The 18,741-nt window shown below is 50.9% G+C and overlaps 1 protein-coding gene across 2 annotated transcripts; it reads right to left on the bottom strand.

Moving 5' to 3' along the window:
• Nucleotides 1–2,130: 2,130 nt before the first annotated feature.
• SASH3 (SAM and SH3 domain containing 3) lies at nucleotides 2,131–17,404 on the bottom strand. Of its 2 annotated transcripts, XM_010354792.2 has the most exons (8): nucleotides 17,149–17,404; nucleotides 9,241–9,336; nucleotides 8,734–8,880; nucleotides 6,247–6,388; nucleotides 4,853–5,001; nucleotides 4,493–4,702; nucleotides 4,191–4,341; nucleotides 2,131–3,688 (listed from the first exon to the last, which is right to left on the bottom strand). In XM_010354792.2, exons 1-8 carry the CDS (start codon nucleotides 17,203–17,205, stop codon nucleotides 3,498–3,500), a joined length of 1,143 nt encoding a protein of 380 aa, XP_010353094.1. In that variant the 5' UTR covers nucleotides 17,206–17,404; the 3' UTR covers nucleotides 2,131–3,497. The 2 variants fall into 2 exon arrangements, with proteins under 2 accessions (XP_010353094.1, XP_010353092.1); XM_010354790.2 differs by having other exon boundaries at nucleotides 4,493–5,001.
• Nucleotides 17,405–18,741: the final 1,337 nt, after the last annotated feature.

The following is an 18,741-nucleotide window of genomic DNA, read 5'->3' as shown; positions in this document are numbered from 1 at the left end:
TTAAAGCAACAGCTATTACACAGGGGTTTTAAAAGGTTTAGGAATCTCCTCTGATAGGTGCACCCTGGTATGCATGGATTTTAAGCACTTTGGCCATTATTCACCTCTCATCTTTCCAGAACCGTGTGCCAAAAGGCAGCAGGATAATGGTTTTGCTGCTTCTGTCCCATATTGGAGGCCAGAGGTGTGGGCCCTATTTATTTACTAATTTAGTTTTATTTTTTCAAAAATTGAAAGGCAGTTTCCTTTTTTTCATAGATATAAAAATAGTACTTTTGAAATGCAAATAAAACAAGGATGTAGAAAGTGAGCATTTTTCTCCCTCACTCCCCTAGTCCCACCCCATGCGCCTCACAAGATCACCAGTAGTAGTCATTTAGTGTAGATCTTCATAGTCTTTATTCTATGTATATGTTCTCCTTTTCTAAAATAAAAATGGAATCATCCTGTTAATAATGTTTTAGGATTTGCTTTCCCCCTTGCTATAACACAAATTTATTTTACAACTAAAATGTTTATACATTATTTGTGTAATTTTCAAATTTGAAATTAAAGAAGGCTGGGTGTGGTGGCTCAATGCCTGTAATCCCAGCACTTTGGGAGGCTGAGGTAGCAAGATCATTTGAGCCCAGGAGTTTGAGACCAGCCTGGGCAACTGGGCAACATAACCACACTTTCTACAAAAACTGAACAAAAATTAGCTGGGTGTGGTGGCGCATGCCTCTAGTCCCAGCTAACTCAGGAAGCTGAGGTGGGAGGATCACTTGAACCCGGGAGTTCGAAGCTGCAGTGAGCCATGATCATGCCACAGCACTCCAGCCTGGGCAACAGAGTGAAACCCTGTCTCTAGAAAAATAAATAAATAGAATCAAAGAATAAAAAAGCACAAAGATTTTCCTCATGTTATTAAATATTTTTCTACAACATCATGTGTCATGGGTGCGTGGTATATGAACAAAACATAAAGCATTTAATTTCCCATTTGCGTTGTTTTCAATTTTTTACTATTGCCGACAGCTGTTGTGAATATCTTTGTCCATAGGTATTTGAGCACTTGTGTGGCTGTTTCTGCACTTACGTGGCTGTTTAAATTCTAGAAGGGAAATGGCTGGGTCAGAGGGTCAGCTTGCCCTCCAAAGTGCCCAGGACTTTTGAATTCTTGTTGGATGAGGCCTTTGGAGAAGCATTGTAGCATAGGAGTTAAGAACATGGGCTCTGCAGCCAGGCAGACTCCTGCTCTGTTACTTTCTAGTCAACTTCTTTAACCTCTCCAACCCTCAGTTTCCTCCTCTGTAAACTGGGCTGATGAGGGCACCCACCTCGGGGACACTGTGAGGATTACATGAGATGCTATATGTAAAGTGCTCTGGCACAAGTGGAGGTGCTCCCTACATGACTGCAATTATTCAGTACCCTTGGGGCTTTGAGGCTGTTAGGGCTCTTGTATCTTTGGTGAGGATCATGCTTGCAGTTTCCTGGCACCCCGAGTCACTAAGGACAGTGGGATGAATGCAGCTGAGAACAAGGCCTGGAAGTCAAGTGGCCTTGTCCTCACTCTGGTGGCAGCTCTCCCTCCAGTAACCCCCTTCCCAATGCCCAAGGCAGTTAATTCTGGCAGAAACAGAAAGGAAGCTAGGGGTCTTCATCTCCATCCCACCTCCCAGGAGATGGTACTGCTTTAGTGGGAACAGGGTGGGGGCCAGGAAAAGGTGGCTTCAGAGGAAAGGCTATGCTGACCCCAAATCTCCCCCTCTTAGACTCTGGACAGCTCCTTAGTGCAGGCCCTTCTTCACAGGGGTGAAGGTCTTGAAGGGTCCTGTTAAAATGAACAGTTATTGGATGAGGGAAATAGTTATTCCCCCTGCACCTCTTGGATCCCAGCAAAGCCTGTGGCCATGGGAACCTGAGCCTTGTTCTGAGGAGAGCTGGTTAGAGGGAAGGGCAGAGCCAGCTAGGGCTTCAGACTGGAGCTTTAGGTCAGCAGAGTCAAGGACACTGAACATTTAAGGGAAGAGAAAGATGGACCTGAAGAGACAGTTAGGGACACTTTGTTGAGTCCAGCCTTGAAGGAGAACGGTCTGGCCCTCCCCACAACCCTCTCTCCATAGAAAAGATAACTGGAGACAGTAATTTAGTTCTACCCATGTTTATTGCTAACAGCTGGTCTCCCTCCACCCTCTCATATTTACACCCAACCCCTTCCCCAAAGCTAGCTTTTACCAAAGTTCCTGGTAGGAGGTCAAGAAGTGTGTCCACTTAGCCGGCAGTCCTGGATGTAGTGGACGCTGTTTGTCCCCAGGCCAGTTGGGCACCAGGGAAGGGCTACTCTGGGGATTCAGGGCACAGACTTGGTACCAGGGTCAAGGGAGGCCCCCACTCACAGATACTCTCCTTTCCTTCTGGGCCTCAGTGTACACCAAAACCTTCAGAAAGCAAAGTTGGAGTGGTGGACCCCCAGTGTCAAGTTTAGTGCTCTCTTTGCTTGTGAGAACCCACACAAGTGGCCAACTCTGGACCCAGATCTGCAACTGGCTTCTGAGAGGCAATTCTGTCCTTGGAAGCCAGGTTTGACCATCTGCAATCAGCCCTGTGAGAAGTCTCGTTTGAGGGGGCCAGGAATGGAAGGGGAGGGCGCATATCGTATGAGGTATGGGCATTGTGTTAAGCTGGGGGAAGTTGCAGCTTGTCCTGAGTTACATGGGGAGGAATAAAGTGGGTGGGTAGGAGGAGCCATTTCATCTGAAAGCCTGAGGCCCCTCTGGTCCCCTTGATAAACCCCACTGGTGTCCCAGGCTACAGGTAACAGGAGAATAGACATTTAATGTCACAGAATGTCAGAGCAGGCAAGGCCTTCGGTGATCATCCATTCTAACCCCAACCAGTCCTAAGCCTAGAAGGAGGAAGCCACTTGGTTCAAGTCTCATAGGATTTAGTGGCCAAAACTCTTAAGAAAGCTAAGGAGAAGGAAAGTGGGAATGGTACTTGTGGATTTCTTCAGGCCTTATTTAGGGGAACTGGATTTACCCATGGTCAGTTTGGGTTCTTCTAAATGGCCAGCTTCCCTAGGGTTTTTAGACTGACCTGAAACATTGACTTGGCCCCCTTTTCAGGAGCAGTGCGACAGGGGTAGGTGGTGTGGGGGTGAGGAGGATTTGGAGGCCTTGGTGGTGAGGGACATGGGCAGGGTCTCCCAGTGCCCCGCTTGCTGTGGCCATGGCTATGGCGGGGGAGCAGTTGGTGCCAAGAGGGACTGCGCTGTCAGTCGCTGGTGGAGGGTGGGGCTCAGGCAGGTGGGATGTGCCCTTGGGCGACTCCCCAACCACTCCAGCTGAGCCTGGAACCTGTAGGACCCTGGCCTGGCCTCTGCCTAAGTGTCCCTGGGGAAGCAGGGCCAGGCTCAGTGCCAGTCCTCAGGGCCTGGGCCACCACGGGAGGCTGAGCCCACTCCTGCAGCCTTTGCAGCTGGGGCCCAGCCTTGGGCTATTGCCACCACCACCTCAAGGTGCCCCGGCCAGGGAGAGGCCCTGCAGCTGCTCCTCAGTGCCTGCCAGCTCTGCCTCATCGCGCCCGCTCTCCGAGCCCTCAAAGCAGCCTGAGTCGCGCGGGATGTCCACCTTGGGTTCCGACACCGTGTGTGCCACTGGCTCCTGGCTGCTCTCGGCGCCCTCTTCTGCCTCCTCGCTGCCAGCTGCCAGGGACGAGAGAGGGAGACAGAATATGCGGGTGGGGGGAGGGACCTTGGGAAATGCACCATAGGCGGTCTCTCCCTCTGGGCACCTGCCACCACCCTGCCTATCTCCTCACTGCTTCCAGCTTAGAAGTCGGTAGGAGTTGTTTCCAGGCCAGCTTCGCAGTCCAGGAGCTCACACTTCTTTAGCACTAAGCTGGAGCCAGGCGGTGGGCTTGAATCCTGGCTCTGTTATTACTCAGCTTTGAGGCCTCAAGTAAGGCTTTGCCTTCTTTGGCCTTAAGGGTCCCCTTTGATCCAAAGTGGGTTGGGCCCAATCATCCCTACAACTCCTTTGTCCCGTACGCTTTCCCTGAAATCCTAATTCAAGTGGAAAGTACCTTTCCACTGCAGAGCGGTCCGAGGGCAGAGCGTGGACAGAGGGCAGGGCCAGGGCAAGCCTCCCCTCCCTGGAATGCCGGTGGGCACACACCCTCGCCAGGCCGCTCCTAAAGCCACTCACTGTCATAGTCCAGCAGCAGCTCGGCGGCTGTGAGCAGCTTGGCCCGGTGCTGCGGGTCCATGATGTTCAGCTCATTGAGGTGTGTTTCTCGCAGCTCTTTGAAGTCCTCTAGTGTCTGGTAGCCATTGAGCAGGAGGGTGGACGTGTGCTCCTGTGGGCAGAGGCAGGCCACTGGCACAGCTGCTTACCAGCCACCCCTGCCTAGATCCTCCCCAACTACGCATAACTGTCATTTCGGGTCCCCATCCCTGGGCCAATTGTGTCTCCCTGATACTAGATACTAGTGAGGTCCAAGCTCAAACCTCCAGGCCGATGCGCTCCAGCAGCTCATGTAGGGTCTTAGGCTTGGGCCTCTTGCCCTTGCTCTGTCGGCGGCTGGGTCGGGCATGCCCCACAGCCTCCTCGGGCAGCACATCCACATAGATGAATTTGAAAGAGCCCACCTTGCCATTGAGTAGGCCCAGCCACGTGCCCACAGGTGGCTTTTCAATGATCTGGATCACATCTCCTTTCTGTTGGGGGAGAGGAGAGGAGAAGGGAGCAAGGGAGAGAGGAGATGGGGGGCCTTGGCCTCCACTGACACTCTCATAGCCTGGTTCAGTCCAGCTTCCTTTTTGGGCGCAGCCTGCCAGGCTCCAGAGAAGCCCGGATGCTGACCTTACCTGCAGTTTCAGCGAGTCGTGGTCATAGGGGCTGGGAGTGAAGTCGGTGTGGACTCGTGCTCGGCCACAGAAGGGCCCTGTGTACTGGGGGGCAGGTGGTTCCTCCCCGAAGCTGCCAGAACCTGGGCTGGGGCTGCAGAGCTCACTGCCTGCAGGAGATGGGGCAGGGAGGAGGCTCACCTTTGTCCTAGGACAGCTGAGACAGTGCCTAGCAGGTGCCTTCCAGGGGGTCTGCCTAGAAATCCCAAAGGTATACACTGGGAAGGCAGCTGGGCTCTGGCAAGCTTTATACTGCAGAAGGGATTCTGAGCCACCCCCTTGGCTACCCACCAGGAGCATGGCTTCACCTCTGGGCCCTTGGGCATGAAAAGAATTGGCAACAGGAGGAGAAATGGCTCACTGACCATAGAATGGGCAAATTAGGAGAGCCTCTAGAGACCAACTGGGCCAACACCCCAATGAACAGACGAGGAAATCTGAGGTCACACAGACCAAGTGAACTGCTCAAGGCTTCTCATTTTATAATTGGCAGCACTGAGTCCATTAGACTCCATGTTCCCTGCCTCCCACTCCAATGCTCCCTGCACCTAGGAAGCTACCCCCTGCATTCATATTTGACTTTCTTTGCTTAATAACTCAATGTTTAGTTACAATGTCACATAGAAACTCAGTTGGGCTCCTTCTCCCTGGGAAGGACAGAATAGTGGGCATTTTGAATGATTTTCAGTGGGGGGCAGGGAAGTGTCTGTGGAGCCAGAAAAAGCAGGAAACTTGGAGTGGACCTGAGGGGCAAGAAAGGCAGTGCTGAATGGGGCTACAGAACCCAAAGCCCCTGCCTGGAGGAGTTCCCTGCTGGCACCTCTTGTCCTGCCCCATGGACTTCTAGAAGATGCCAAGTGATGCCCTGAGCCCAGCAACTATGGTCTAGGGTCAAGAGGCTGACTCTTCACAGCTGGAGACCTCATACGCCCACCCCGGCCTGGGGCATCAGAGGCCCAGAGAGCTGTAGCCTCTAGCTCCCCTTGGAAGGGTGGGGACAGGCTGGTCCAAGAGGGTGACTGAGAGTCTTCCTCTGCCCGTGGGCCTCTTCAGGGCCTGGGGATAGCAAGTGGAAGTTCCTCTACGGTACATCTGAGTTCAAGACTGGGTCACCTTGGGCAAGTCACTTAACCTCCCTAAGACTCCGTTTCCACATCAGTAAAGCAAGGATAACAGTACTGGCCCCATGAGGTTGTTGAGAAGATTTAATGTGAAGAGGGCTGAGAATGTTCCCAGCAGGCAAAGAGTAAGCATTCATTTCTCTTACCCCCTTCCCAGACAGAGTGCCACCAGCACGGCTGTTACCCAGTCCTTTCCTCCAGATTCGGCAGGTGTCCCCCGCATCCCCTACTCACCTGTTGATGCCTGGCGGCTGAGCACCGGAAGTTCACGCTCCTCTTGCTCAGAAAAGGCCAGCGCCATCTTCTCAGGGCCTGGGCTGTCCAGGCTGTAGTCTGGAGATGTCGGGGAGGCAGAGCCCTCCTCCAGAGTGTCTCCCTGCAGGGAGGGTAGGCGGGAAGCTTTAAGGAGCCTTGCTGGGGTGCGCATGAAGATGAGGAAATGGGGCTGGGCTTGGTGAAGAGCTGGGGGTTGGCTCAAACCCCAGCTCTGCCACTTACAGACTGAATGGCACTCTCTGAGTCCTAGTCTCCCCTTTTGTAAAAATGAGAGTGACAGCCCTTACCCTGGCTACCTCGCAGAAACAGGTTCGACCAGGGCACCATGTGGATGTGCTTTTGTCAGCCTCAAGTGGCGATGTACGTACAGAAAAGACCACAGTGGCACAACCTGGACTCAGCCATTGCTACCACACAACTGGGCAGACAATGGCGCTGGAGAGGAAACTACTTTTGCCTGTGCTTCTGTGTACCAGGCCTGCTTGCCATTTCATTGAATCCTTACAGTGACACTTGAAGGTAAGTGGTATTGTTGGTCTGAGTTTGCAAATGAGGAGTAAGGCCCAAGGGTTACTTACTCCTCATTTGTAAACTCAGGCCAAGGGAATTCAGGTTCAAGTCCCAAGGGAACCCACAACTAAGTCGGCCAAACTCCAGAGCTCCCCCCACCTCACCACACCTTAGTGAGGTGATAACTGTTTAACAGCTGGCCCCGATGAGTTTCCAATTCCTGTGTTGTAAACACTCCCTGCCATGGCCAATGTCAAGCTACCATTTTGACATCACTGGATGTGTTGTCTGAAATGAGGGCGAGGCTATTTCCACCATGAAGATGCTATGGATGCAAGTAACCTCAGCAGCACTGAAAAGAGTAAAAGGTAGTACAAGAATTAGGAAGTGATAAGTTTTGAAGACTTACTATATTACCTTTGTTCTTTTTTACAACACTATTTATTTATTTATTTGTTTGTTTATTTATTTATTTATTTAGAGACAGAGTCTCGCTATGTTGCCCAGGCTGGACTCTCACTGGGCTCAAGCAATCATCTTGCCTCGTCCTCCCGAGTAGCTGGGATTATAGGTGTACACCACAACGCCCCGTGTACCTTTTAAAAAAATATAATTTACCGAATTGTAAGTTTCTTTAATTTGATTTTTAATAATGGTTGTGTTTAACAACTGGCTTGCAAAATTTTTGACAGTTTGACCAACTGCTCTCATTAGCTGGTATAAGCCCAGTATGAGCCAACTCCAGCACACTACTGCCTCAGTGGCTCCTTTTAGAGCCATGGCACCCCAGACCCACTGTGTGATTTAAGCTACTTGGGTCATGCCTGCCCCACAGCTGTGCCAACTTTCCTCCCTGGGCTGAAGCCAACCTTCTCTGTTTTCTCTCTTTTTTTTGAGATGGAGTTTTGCTATTGTCACCCAGACTGGAGTGCAATGGCGTGATCTTGGCTTACTGAAACCTCTGCCTCCCGGGTTCAAGCAATTCTCCTGCCTTAGCCTCCCAAGTATCTGGGATTGCAGGCACCCACCACCACACCTGGCTAATTTTTTTTTTTTTTTTTTTTTTTTTGGTATTTTTAGTAGAGACGGGGTTTTGCCATTTTGGCCAGGCTGGTCTCGAACTCCTGACCTTAGGTGATCCACCCGCCTTGGCCTCCCAAAGTGCTGGGATTACAGGTTTGAGCCACCGCGCCCAATCTGTTTTCTCTTATAGGGATTCTATGAGAGAAAATAGGCCTTCCCAACCCCAGGGGCTAGTTCCAAAGCAAAGCTTTGAGGTGGATGGATTGCCTCAGGCCATCTCATCTTTCGTCAAGCTGCTGCTGTACCAGGCCCGCCTCCTCAAGAAACATCCCTTGCCCAGACTTTTCTTTTTTTTTCTTTCTCTTTCTTTCTTTTTTTTTTCTTTTGAGACAGAGTCTTGCTTTTTTGCCCAGGCTGGAATGCAGTGACCCGATCTCGGCTTACTGTAACCTCTGCCTCCTGGGTTTAAGCGATTCTCCTGCCTCAGTCTCCGAGTAGCTGGAATTACAGACATGTGCCACCATGCCTGGCTAATTTTTGTATTTTTAGTAGAGATGAGGTTTTGCCATGTTGGCCAGGTTGGTCTCGAACTCCTGTCCTCAAGTGATCAGCCCCAGCCTCCCGAAGTGCTGGGATTATAGGCATGAGCCAACATGCCCAGCCCTGTTGCCCAGACTTTCGTCCCTTCTCAAACTCCACCCCTTCCCCCGCCAGCCTCCTGCACCCTCAAGACGGTGCCTGGCTGCCTGTCTGTGGCTACGAGTGAGTTTCCTCTCCCATGTGACCTTCCTTCTTGCATCAAATAGGGCCTTCGGGCCTGAGTAGTGGCTATTGAGGTGGTCATGCTCACATTCTGCCAGAGCGGTCCCCAGGCCCCCTGGACACCCCCTCCCCTGCGTCCCCAGGCCTCACCATCTCTTCTGACAGGGCCTTCACCATCATCTTGCCCATCTTCCTGTTCATGGTTCGGGAAATCACTGCCCTCCACTTCTTTCCCAGCTTTTTGCCACTCTTCCCAGCATCCTCTGGGGTGGGGACACCTGAGTCATCTTCTGGAATCTGTGACAACAAAAGAGGTGATCCAGGGACCCTGGTGGTCTTGCCTGGGTCCGGGACTTGAGGCACAAGAGGCCTTGGGGTCACAGCAGAAGCTGGAGGGGGTGGAACTGAGAGACCTCCATCCCCTCCCCTCTTAGCCCCAGCCATGTCCTTAGCCATATAAATTTATAAATAGTTTGCTATTTAATTTGTAATTGAAAGGAATGCCGGGGAGTGCTTGGTGTGGGGAGAGGTGGACCCTCTGTGTTAAAGGGGGCTTTGCCCCAACAATTCTATCTCCTCTTCACCCTCCTCCCTCCCACCCCCACTCCCCCACCCAGGGCCTGCAGCCAGGTCCCCCAAGGACGCCCTGAAACTCACGTTATCATCCAGATTAAACTCCTTCTCGCTCACCACGGGGGAGCTGGGTTTGGATTTGGCAAAATCCTTGAAGCTGCTGGAGCGCTGAAGGGAGAGCTGGAAAAAGCATGGGTGTTGCAATCAGTGGACTAAATGGCTGCCTGATGGCCCACATACTCGCCTCCCCCCATCACGCAATACCCACAGCCCAGAGCTGGCAGAGCCACATTGCCCCGAGAGCCCCAGGCTAATGGGTGAAGCACCTTGATGTTCTTGGGGCTACCTGGTTTCATCCCATTCTTCACTCCAGCCCTGGCCACAGACCAAGCTCCTGACCTCAAGAGCTTCACACCTCAATCGGGCCTCAGACTTAGCCTGAAATTCCACCAATTCCTCAAGTTTGGTCCGCAGAATCCTGGAGTTAAAGACTACATGAGTCAGAGTAAACGTGTATCTACTACTAGAGACATACCTCAGCATCCACAAGCACATCGCCTGGTGTGTAACTGAGCAAATCCCTCCCAAAACCCGTGGCTCTGGCCTCCATGTCCTGGGTGTGTTCTGAACCAGGTCCCCAGTCACAGTGATAGGAACAAACACACTGGTATCTCTAGCCTGATGAATTTGTGTCCCAATAAGAGCAAGACAATCAGACTAGAAGCCAGCAAGACCTGGCATGACACTTCCTGGAAAACCACAGTAGAGGCTTACTCACAGAAGGGGCCCACAGATTTAGGACATACGTGATTGGGGCTAATTTGGTAGAAGGCACCATTTTCTCTTTATTCTCAGCTTTTAATCTTAGCCACCAATGTGATGAGCTGGCAACCGTGACGTTTGCCAGTGTTTGGACTTTTAGGTATGACCTATTATCGTTTGTGGTTTGTGTTGATGAGATGGTTTTCAGGATATGAGTTTTTTTTTTTTTTTTTTTTTTTTTTTTTTTGACAGAATCTCACTCTGTTGCCCAGGCTGGAATGCAGTTGTACAATCTTGGCTCACTGCAACCTCTGCCTCCTGGATTCAAGCAATTCTCCTGCCTCAGCCTCCCAAGTAGCTGGGATTACAGGCATGAGCCACCATGCCCAGCTAATTTATTTTTATTTATTTTTATTTTTAGTAGAGACGGGGTTTCACCATGTTGCACAGGCTGGTCTTGAACTCCTGACCTCAGGTGATCCGCCTGCCTCGGCCTCCCAAAGTGCTGGGATTGCAGGTGTGAGCCACTGCACCCGGCTGAGCTTTTTTAAATATATATACGAGCACATGCAAGGTAGCAGCCAGAAACCAGGGCAAGGCAGGCAAGGGGGACAGGCCCTCGACACAAGAAGTTAAGGCTGAGCCTATATCAAGATAAACAGTCGAGCCCAGAAGATACACACAGGAACCAGGGTTCACAGATGGCCAGACAGATAGAGTGGGATAGACTGCAGACACCCGAGATAAGGGCTTGAGGAACTGAAGCCCCAAACCCACACAATGTTGAAGGTTTCACATCCTCTTTCCTACTAAAGGGGTTGTGTGTGTCCAGTGACAAACTCCCAGGGCAGGGGCAATATCACCTGCCCCCACCAACACACACACAAATAATTGGCCCCAACTCCTGGGGACTGCAGTGTGGCAGCTTAGCACTCTTGATGGGTCTTGACCAAAGCCAAGTCAGCAATTGGGGGTCAGGGGTCACACATTCCTAAAAGTCACAGCGAGGTAGTTGATGAGAAACTAGGTCAGTGGTCAGGCCAAGCAGACGCTAGCACGACTGGGGCCTGATGGGTGGGGTGCCTGCAGCCTCAGTCAGAAAGCCTCTTCTGTGTTGCCCTGGGGAGCTGAAAAGGGGGCCATAGGTGGGTGTGGGGGGGAAGCATGACCACAGGGTGACCACTCTGGTTCACCTGCATCTCCTCCATCTTCCTTTCTTGGTTGTCCCCTCCCACTATTCTTTCCTCTTTTTCTCTCTTTCTTTCCCCTTCTCTCCTCCACCTTCCATTTATTTCCTCCTCTTGTATGGCTAGGATGCAGCTGCCAGGATAACTTCCTCCTCTTAGTATGGAAAAGAGGGAACGGAGAGAGGGTGGGCATTGGGCTGGCCTGGGCCCAAGGAGGGCAGGCTAGGCTGCTATTTATAGGCTGATGGAGCCTATTGTGGCCTTCTCTCCACCAACCCTCAGCCTGATCTGCAGACCAGGAGGCTAAGAGTCGCTCCCAAAACCCTAGGGACTGGTGAGGCTGGAAAGCAAGTAGGAGGGCAGGCATGGGGCCGGAAGTTGGCTTTGTTGGGGAAGAGTAAACTCACCGCCTGCCTGCCCTCTAATTGCTGCTCTTTCCCAAGGCCTTTTCCTGTCATTAATCTGCAGTCTGGGGGCTGGGAGCAGAAGCCTTTGGCTCCCAGGCCCTTGTGCGAGGGTCCCTCTGTCTCAGTTTTAGTCCAAAGCGGGAGGAGATAATCACAAAGGACTATAGAGATGGTGCTGGGTCTTGGGCCCAGTTGAACACTCAGCCCAGGGAGATGGAAAGGACGAACACATGTTCTTTGGGTGATAGAGTTTCAGGGCCCGCCAGGGTGGCATTTTGCCAAGCCTACCTCCAACCTCAGGGACAGCCCCAAATATCTTGACCGCCTTTCAGGGAGAGGTGACCCCCACTCAGGGTTGAGTTGAAATTCTTGAGCCTGGCTGGCTTTTCTGCTGGCTTCCCTTTGGAGTGAGGACTTCCTGGGAGTCATGCCTGACGGAGGAGGTGGTACCATACACTGTTGGCCCCCTTTTCACTTCATGGCTCAGGGGAAGGTGTGAGCCTCTTGGAAAGAGCTGCATTTCAAATGCATATTACATTTGAAATATACTAAATATATTGTTGAGTATATATGTGTTGTATTGTATATTACATTTGAAATATGTATTATTGAGTATATATGTATTGTATATTACATTTGAAATATATATTTATATATTGTTGAGTATATATATGTGTTGTATTATATATTACATTTGAAATATATATTGTTGAGTATATATGTATTATATTGCATATTACATTTGAAATATATATTTAGTATGTTTCAAATATATATTGAAATATATACTGCTGAGTATACTCAACAATATCTATTTAGTATATTTCAAACGTAATATACAACACATTTGAAATGTAGGGCCACCAAAGAGTATATATACACCATATGATTCCCCCTGTATAATTATAGTTCAAAGCCTGGCAGAACTCACCTATGCTGTTGTAAGTCAGGATAGTGATTACTGTGGGAGAAAGGGGGCATGTAGTGACTGGCAGGGGCATGAGGGAAGCTTTCTCAGAAGTTCAACTCTGGGATGTGTGACCTCCAGCAAGTTATCGAACCTCTCTGAAGCCCACTTCACATCAGGGCAAGTGTTCCCATCTTGGTTCTGCCACTGACTGTGTAAACTGGGTATATTTCTTAACTTCTCTAGGTTTCTGTTTCCTCATTGGTGGAACGAAGACAAAAGCACTGACCTCATCTGACCTTTGTGAGGATGAAATAAGCGAGTACGCATACAGTGCTTGGAACATTGTCTGACACAGCAGTCCCTTGTGGAATGTCGGTTTATGCTTACTCTTTCCTACAACCTACCTCTAGCCTCTTACCCTGGGCATTTCCCCACCCGGAATACTCTGCCCTTCTCTCTGTCAGCTGTAGTTTCTCCCCATTCCAATGTAAGTGGAAAACCCGTAAATGCCCATCATCTGTAGAATGGATAAATTAATTGTGGCAGAGTCACACAAAAGAATAGTACCCAGGACGGAGATAGAAAGGTTCCCAACAGTATGAATGAGTGTCACAAACATATGGTTGAGTAAAGGGCCTGGCCACCAAAGAGTATATATACGTGATATGGTTCCCCCTGTAAGTTCAAAGCCTGGCAGAGCTCACCTGTGCTGTTGGAAGTCAGGATAGCAGTTGCCCTGGGGGAAAGGGGGCATGTAGTAACTGGCAGGGGAATGAGGGAAGCTTCTAGACTTCTGAGAGTGTTGTTTCTTGATCTAACTGCTGTCTACATGGGGATGTTCACATTACAGAAACTCATTCGGTGGAGCAATTATGATTTATCCACTTCTCTGTATGGATATTATACTTCTATAGAAAGATTTTTCATTTCCAGCTTAAAAGGCAGCATCCATGCAGAAACCATGCCCTGATCAATCTCTCAGAGGTCCACACCGCCCCAGCCAGGATCCTCTTCCCTCACTTCCTGAGCAAACTTGGCTTTCCCCAGTGGTCTCCTGAGCCACTCCCTCTGCTCTTTCAGGGTACCAGGCATATACTGAGCACCCTGTGAGCTCTAGGCCCCGCCTCTGTGTGTGTGAGAATCCAGCAATGAGGGGCTAAACAGCTCCCGCATGTCCGGCATCCTGCCAAGCACTTCATGTGTGCCAGCTCACTCCAGCCTCATTGCAGCTCTGCATCATATTCACACCTCAAAGCAGAGGAGACCAAGATGCGAAATGAAGTGCCCTAGGCAGGGTGGCGCAGCTGGTCTCAGGAAGAGCAAGCATCCAAACCCAAGTCTGTGACTCTGGAAGCCCAAGTATGTTGCTGTGCTCGTGCTACCTCAGAGGTCATGCTGTTGCTCCGCCCCACCAGTGTAGAAGTTAGCAGTGGATTGAGTATAGTGGTGATGGCATGCAGGTGGTTTTTGAACAGAGCTCCAAGGAAAGCAGGTGGGAGTGCAGAGGGGGAAGAGCTCAGGTGGGGCTTCGTAGAGGAGGTGCATTTGAGCTGGGCCATGCAGGGGAGGCAGGATTTCTCCAGGTGGAGCTCGGAAGGGTTTGAACAAGAATGAAAGTTTGAGACGTTGAGAGCATGGTGATGGGATGGTGGGTGGTGGAGTAGAAAAGGCTGTGGAAGGCTCTTGCCAGCCAAGCCAAGGGCATGTATCCTGTGGGCAGTGAGGAGCCACTGAAAATACAAAGTGCATGCTGGCGGGGTGGTGGTGGTGGTGGGGGGGTTATACTAGAGGTGTGCTGTAGGAAGGGAGAAAGTGGGGATGTCGTAGAGTAGGAACATCCTTAGGGGAAGCAAGTCCAGGAAAAATCCCTCTCCACTGCCTATACCCCAACACTGGCCTTTGGGTGAAATCAGATCAAAGGGCTCGCAGAGCAAAAACTTGAAGGAAGTGAAAGTCTCCAAAGGGCAGCTAAGAGGTCTGTCTCCCAACCCTGGGGCCTCTCCAATCCTTCATGATCCATGGGAGGCGCCATGTCCTAGCCCTACCCTTCTAGAGGGCCCGCACCCTCCTCTGCTCTGCTGGCTGGAAGGTCACTCATTCCACAACTATCTGGGTCTGCCCCACGGAGCTCTCCTGCTGATTGGTTGAATCTTTTATGCTCATCAGACTCTTCCAGAGCCTTTGAGATCAACAGGGGGACAAGAGAGTGGAGAAAGAAGGGGTCAAGACTCTGGAGTCAGACAAATCTTGGCTTGGATCCCTGCTCGGCAGCTTCCCAGCTATGTGACCTTCATCAAGTTGCTTCACCTCTGTGAGCCTCAGGTGTCAAATAGGGATAATGACAATATCTGCCCCTACCTCACCAGGTTGTCGTGGGGTGTGAACAAACTTAGAGATGCACAGCACCATACCTGGCATCCGATGAGCCCTCACTCTGTGGTGGCTCTTGGTACTATTAAGTCTTCTGTTCTCTGTGCCAGCACTGGGGGCATGGCTCGTTCTTCTTCGCAGTGTCTCCCTATCCCCACCCATGCCTACGGCAGGCACCCCCTTGTGTGCACGTGCACACGTGCGACAGGGTACTCTCACATCTATTCTTTTGGGTGATCTGTACAGCCTCTTGAGGGGGGCAGATTAGGAGTTATCCCCCTTTTCAGAGGCGAGGAAACTGAGGCCCAAAGAAAGTCAATGAGCTGTCCAAGGTCCTGGTAGGATTCCAGCTCAGCTTTCTTGCCCCTGTCTGGCACGTTCTCCATTGGCAGCCCCAAGAGGAGAAGCAGGGGCAGGAGAGAGAGGCCTCTCTTGCCTTTGTGCTTTCCTCTCCACCACATCATCTCAGCCTCTGAGAGGAAGGGACTAGCAGTGATGGAGCCAGCCCACTGCCTCTGGGCCTGGGGAAGATGCTCCGTACCTTCTGGAAGCTTGGGTTTTTGGGGGGCATTTCCACAGTCTGGGGCTAGCAGAGTGTGTGGAGGCAAGCTCATTCCAGCTCTGGAGGCTGGCACCAGCTCTGGCAGAGTTTGAGGTGGGGTTTGCCTGGACTACCCTCCTCAAAAGGACACCTTAAAGGACATGGGCCTCAGAGAGCCCCATGGGCCTTGCTTCTCCTGGGAGAGACCTGGGGAAATCCCAGGGACCCACCTGCCTGCTGAACACAGAATCTGGGTAATTGAAGCTGGGAAAGAAAAAGGGGACTTCTGGCTTTGTGTGCCCCTAGGTACGTCCTCCTGATGTGGCACAGGGTCCCAGTGTCAAAGTGTAAGCTCTTTCTCACACTTTCCTCCAGCTCACCACCCCTGTGGTGTGGTTTGAGGCCTAGCAGTGTGTATAGAGCAGTCTCTGTTTCCCACCCCCACCAGTCAGAGAGCAAGGGGAAGTGACCCTGCTCGCTTAGGAGTGGCAACCAATGGCAGGCCTGCTGGGCCTAGTGCTGTGCAGGGTTTGGACAGGGATGACAGAGCCCGTGTGAAGATTCATGAACCTCCCCCCTCCCCCACCCACCACCACTGCAACCTTAGAGAAGCAGCTGGGGTGGGGAGAATACAGCCGGAAGTGGCAGCCACCCCAGGACCTGAGAGCTGGGGCAGGATGCACACCCCAGTGCCCTGAGTCTCAGTCTTTCAGCTGCCTTGGCCTCCATCTCTGAGCTGCTCCCCTGACAAAGGGGATCCACCATAGGGCACCTGGGCTGAGCTCCAGGGAAAACTGGCGGGGGATAGCCTGGGCCTCTTGGACCTAGTTCAGGCCTGCTTTGGGACTGTCCTAGCATCCCACGGGATGTGTAGGATATACTTGCTGACTGTCTGGGAGAATTCTTCAATCGAATTAAAGAATTAGGTCTAGAAATCCTCAAACCCAAACAAAGAAATCTGGAAATCTTCAAATTCAGCCACAAAATCCTAGATCTGGTAGTCTTCAAGGAATCTTCCAGTCCAGTCTCTGTCCCAGGAGGATGAACACCTCAGCCATCCATGACAGCTGTTTTTCCTCCTGGCCTTTAAAATCCCCCCTCCTCAGCCTTCACTCCTACTCACCACCTCAACTTCATTTCTCATTCCCCACCCAGGAAGAACCTGTATGCCCCCTGCATTCCACTGCACTTCCGGACGTCTTTTCCCCCAAGACTGGAATGGCCTCAGGCCCCATCTCCAGGTTGGCTCCATCTCTGGTGGGGACTGGGAGCTACCACAGAGCTGAGCCAAGTGGGCAGGGTCTGGGCCATGGCCAAAGTGGAGGAGGGGGTAGCGGTCCTGTAAGCATCATGGCTCCAAGCTGGGCAGCCCAGCGGGGCCCTTTGAGTGAGATGGCTCCTGAGAGGCCGTGGCCGGGGCAGAAGTGGTGGCAGGACCAGCGTAGAAGGGAGAGAATTAAGTACAGGCTTAGGGTTCAGCTTGAGCATTGTATTTTGTCATTCTCCAATTCTAGTCTAAGATTCTGGCCCATAATTTTAGATCTTTTTTCCGATCCTTCTAGGGTTGAATTGCATGACTCTAGACTTCTAAGGATCTATTCTGTAACTCTTTTGCTCCAGAATTTTAAACATCTCTTCTGTACTTCTGTTACTCTTGTAACCTTTGGGTCCCTGTCCCGTTGCCCTCTAGGTGAGTGGCCCTCACCTACAGACTCAACATATGGCCTGTGGCTCTTCCCACTTCCAAGAGTCTTGGAGGGGATGGGTCGAGAAAGCAGAGCAAAGGAAGATGTGAGTTCCCAAAATGCTCCTCACCTTTTTCTTCTGAGTGGGCTCCTTCTCACTGGCATTGGAGGGCTTGCGGCGCAGCATGGTCCTCCACCCTGGGAGACTCCGTCCCTGCTCTCCTAGGTGTCAAGATGCAGAGGCCTCTTGCTCAGCCTTGCCAGTACTGCCTGGGGACACGGCATGAACCGAGCCTTCAGCTGCCACTCTGACTGCTGCAGTGGCAGCTTGGGGGTGCGGGCCATGGACACCCGGCGGCAGCAGCATACAGGAAGCCCTGACACGTGACCTACTCTTACAGCAATCGCAGCCCCTGCCGGCCCCTAGGGAGGAAGGAAGTCCAAGCTTCAGTCTCCAGAGATTCTGATGCAGACGGCTCTTGGGTTGAACAGTCAGAGAAAGTCCCTACCTTATTGTCTCATGTCAATCATCATCAGTCCTTCTGCTCCATCTTCCCAGAGGTGGACAATCAACTCGACATTATATGGCGTACCCAAGCCCTTTATCTCACTGACCAGAATCCAGAAACCAGAAGTTGGACCATCTGCCTGTTGGATCAATGCTCCCAGTCAACTCGCATCTGCAAGGTCGTCACTGCCATCACTACCACTACCATCACCCCTGTGACCATCACCACTGCTACCATCATTCCTATCAATAGCCATCACCATACAGCCATCACCCGTACAGCCATCAGGACTGCAGTCATCCCCGCTGCCATCAGCATACCTATAGCCATAGTCACTACGGTAATCACCTCTACAGTTGACATCCCTCAGCCATCACCTCTACAGTCATTACTATTGCTGCTATCACCCTTCCAGCCATCGTCCTTACAACTGTCACCCTTCTGGACATTATAACCAACCACACCCATGATCCTCTCACCCCTATAACCATCGTCCCTACAGTCATTGCTCTTACAACAATCATCACATCCGTGTAGTCATCAGCCCTGCAGCCATCACTCCTACAGCCATCAGCACACCTAAAGCCATCACCACTAGAGCAGTCACCCCTCCAGTCAATACCCTCAGCCAGCGTGAGTATATTTATCACCGCCACAGCTGAAAAGCACTTGCAGCCAACTCCACGCCTCTAGCAAGTATCCTATTCAACAGGCATTTATCAAACACTTATGCAGTATATTCACGTTGTGGGCTATCTGTGGCAGATTTTAATAACTTCAGTAACTTTTTGCTATTACAAAAGCAATTTGTATTTGTGATACAATTTCACAAACACATAAACAAAAAAATTTCAGAATTTCCCATCATTGTCCTCTGTACTGTTTTAAGCATCTATCTACTCTGTCTATACACATTTTTTTTCTTTTTACAAAAATCATACTGCTCAGAAAACAGATAATTGATTTGGGGAGAAGGAGAGGGGAGAGAAAGAAAGGGAGAGATCACACAGGGTAACAGGAAGCTTTTAGGAGTGATGACTATGTTCACTATCTTGATTGTGGTGATGATTTCATGGGGGAATACACATGTCAAAACATATCAAATTGTATACTTCAAATGTGTGCAGTTTATTTAGCTCCATTTATACCTCAATAAAGCTATTTAAATTTTTTTTTAATTAAAAGGGTCATAATTCACACTATTGGTGTCTGCT

The sequence above is a fragment of the Rhinopithecus roxellana genome, chromosome 7, assembly GCF_007565055.1.
Source record: "Rhinopithecus roxellana isolate Shanxi Qingling chromosome 7, ASM756505v1, whole genome shotgun sequence".
In the NCBI taxonomy this organism is placed as follows: Eukaryota; Metazoa; Chordata; class Mammalia; order Primates; family Cercopithecidae; genus Rhinopithecus; species Rhinopithecus roxellana.
This window is presented reverse-complemented; position numbering and strand designations above follow the sequence as displayed.

Excerpts from the sequence above, each read along its gene's own strand:
- SASH3 (XM_010354790.2), bottom strand. The coding sequence starts at position 17,205 with ATGCTGCGCCGCAAGCCCTCCAATGCCAGTGAGAAGGAGCCCACTCAG. Across the intron at positions 9,337-17,148 it reads AGCCCACTCAGAAGAAAAAG|CTCTCCCTTCAGCGCTCCAG; the intron begins GTGAGGAGCATT and ends TGCTTTTTCCAG. Across the intron at positions 5,002-6,246 it reads CAGCCGCCAGGCATCAACAG|GCAGTGAGCTCTGCAGCCCC; the intron begins GTGAGTAGGGGA and ends CATCTCCTGCAG.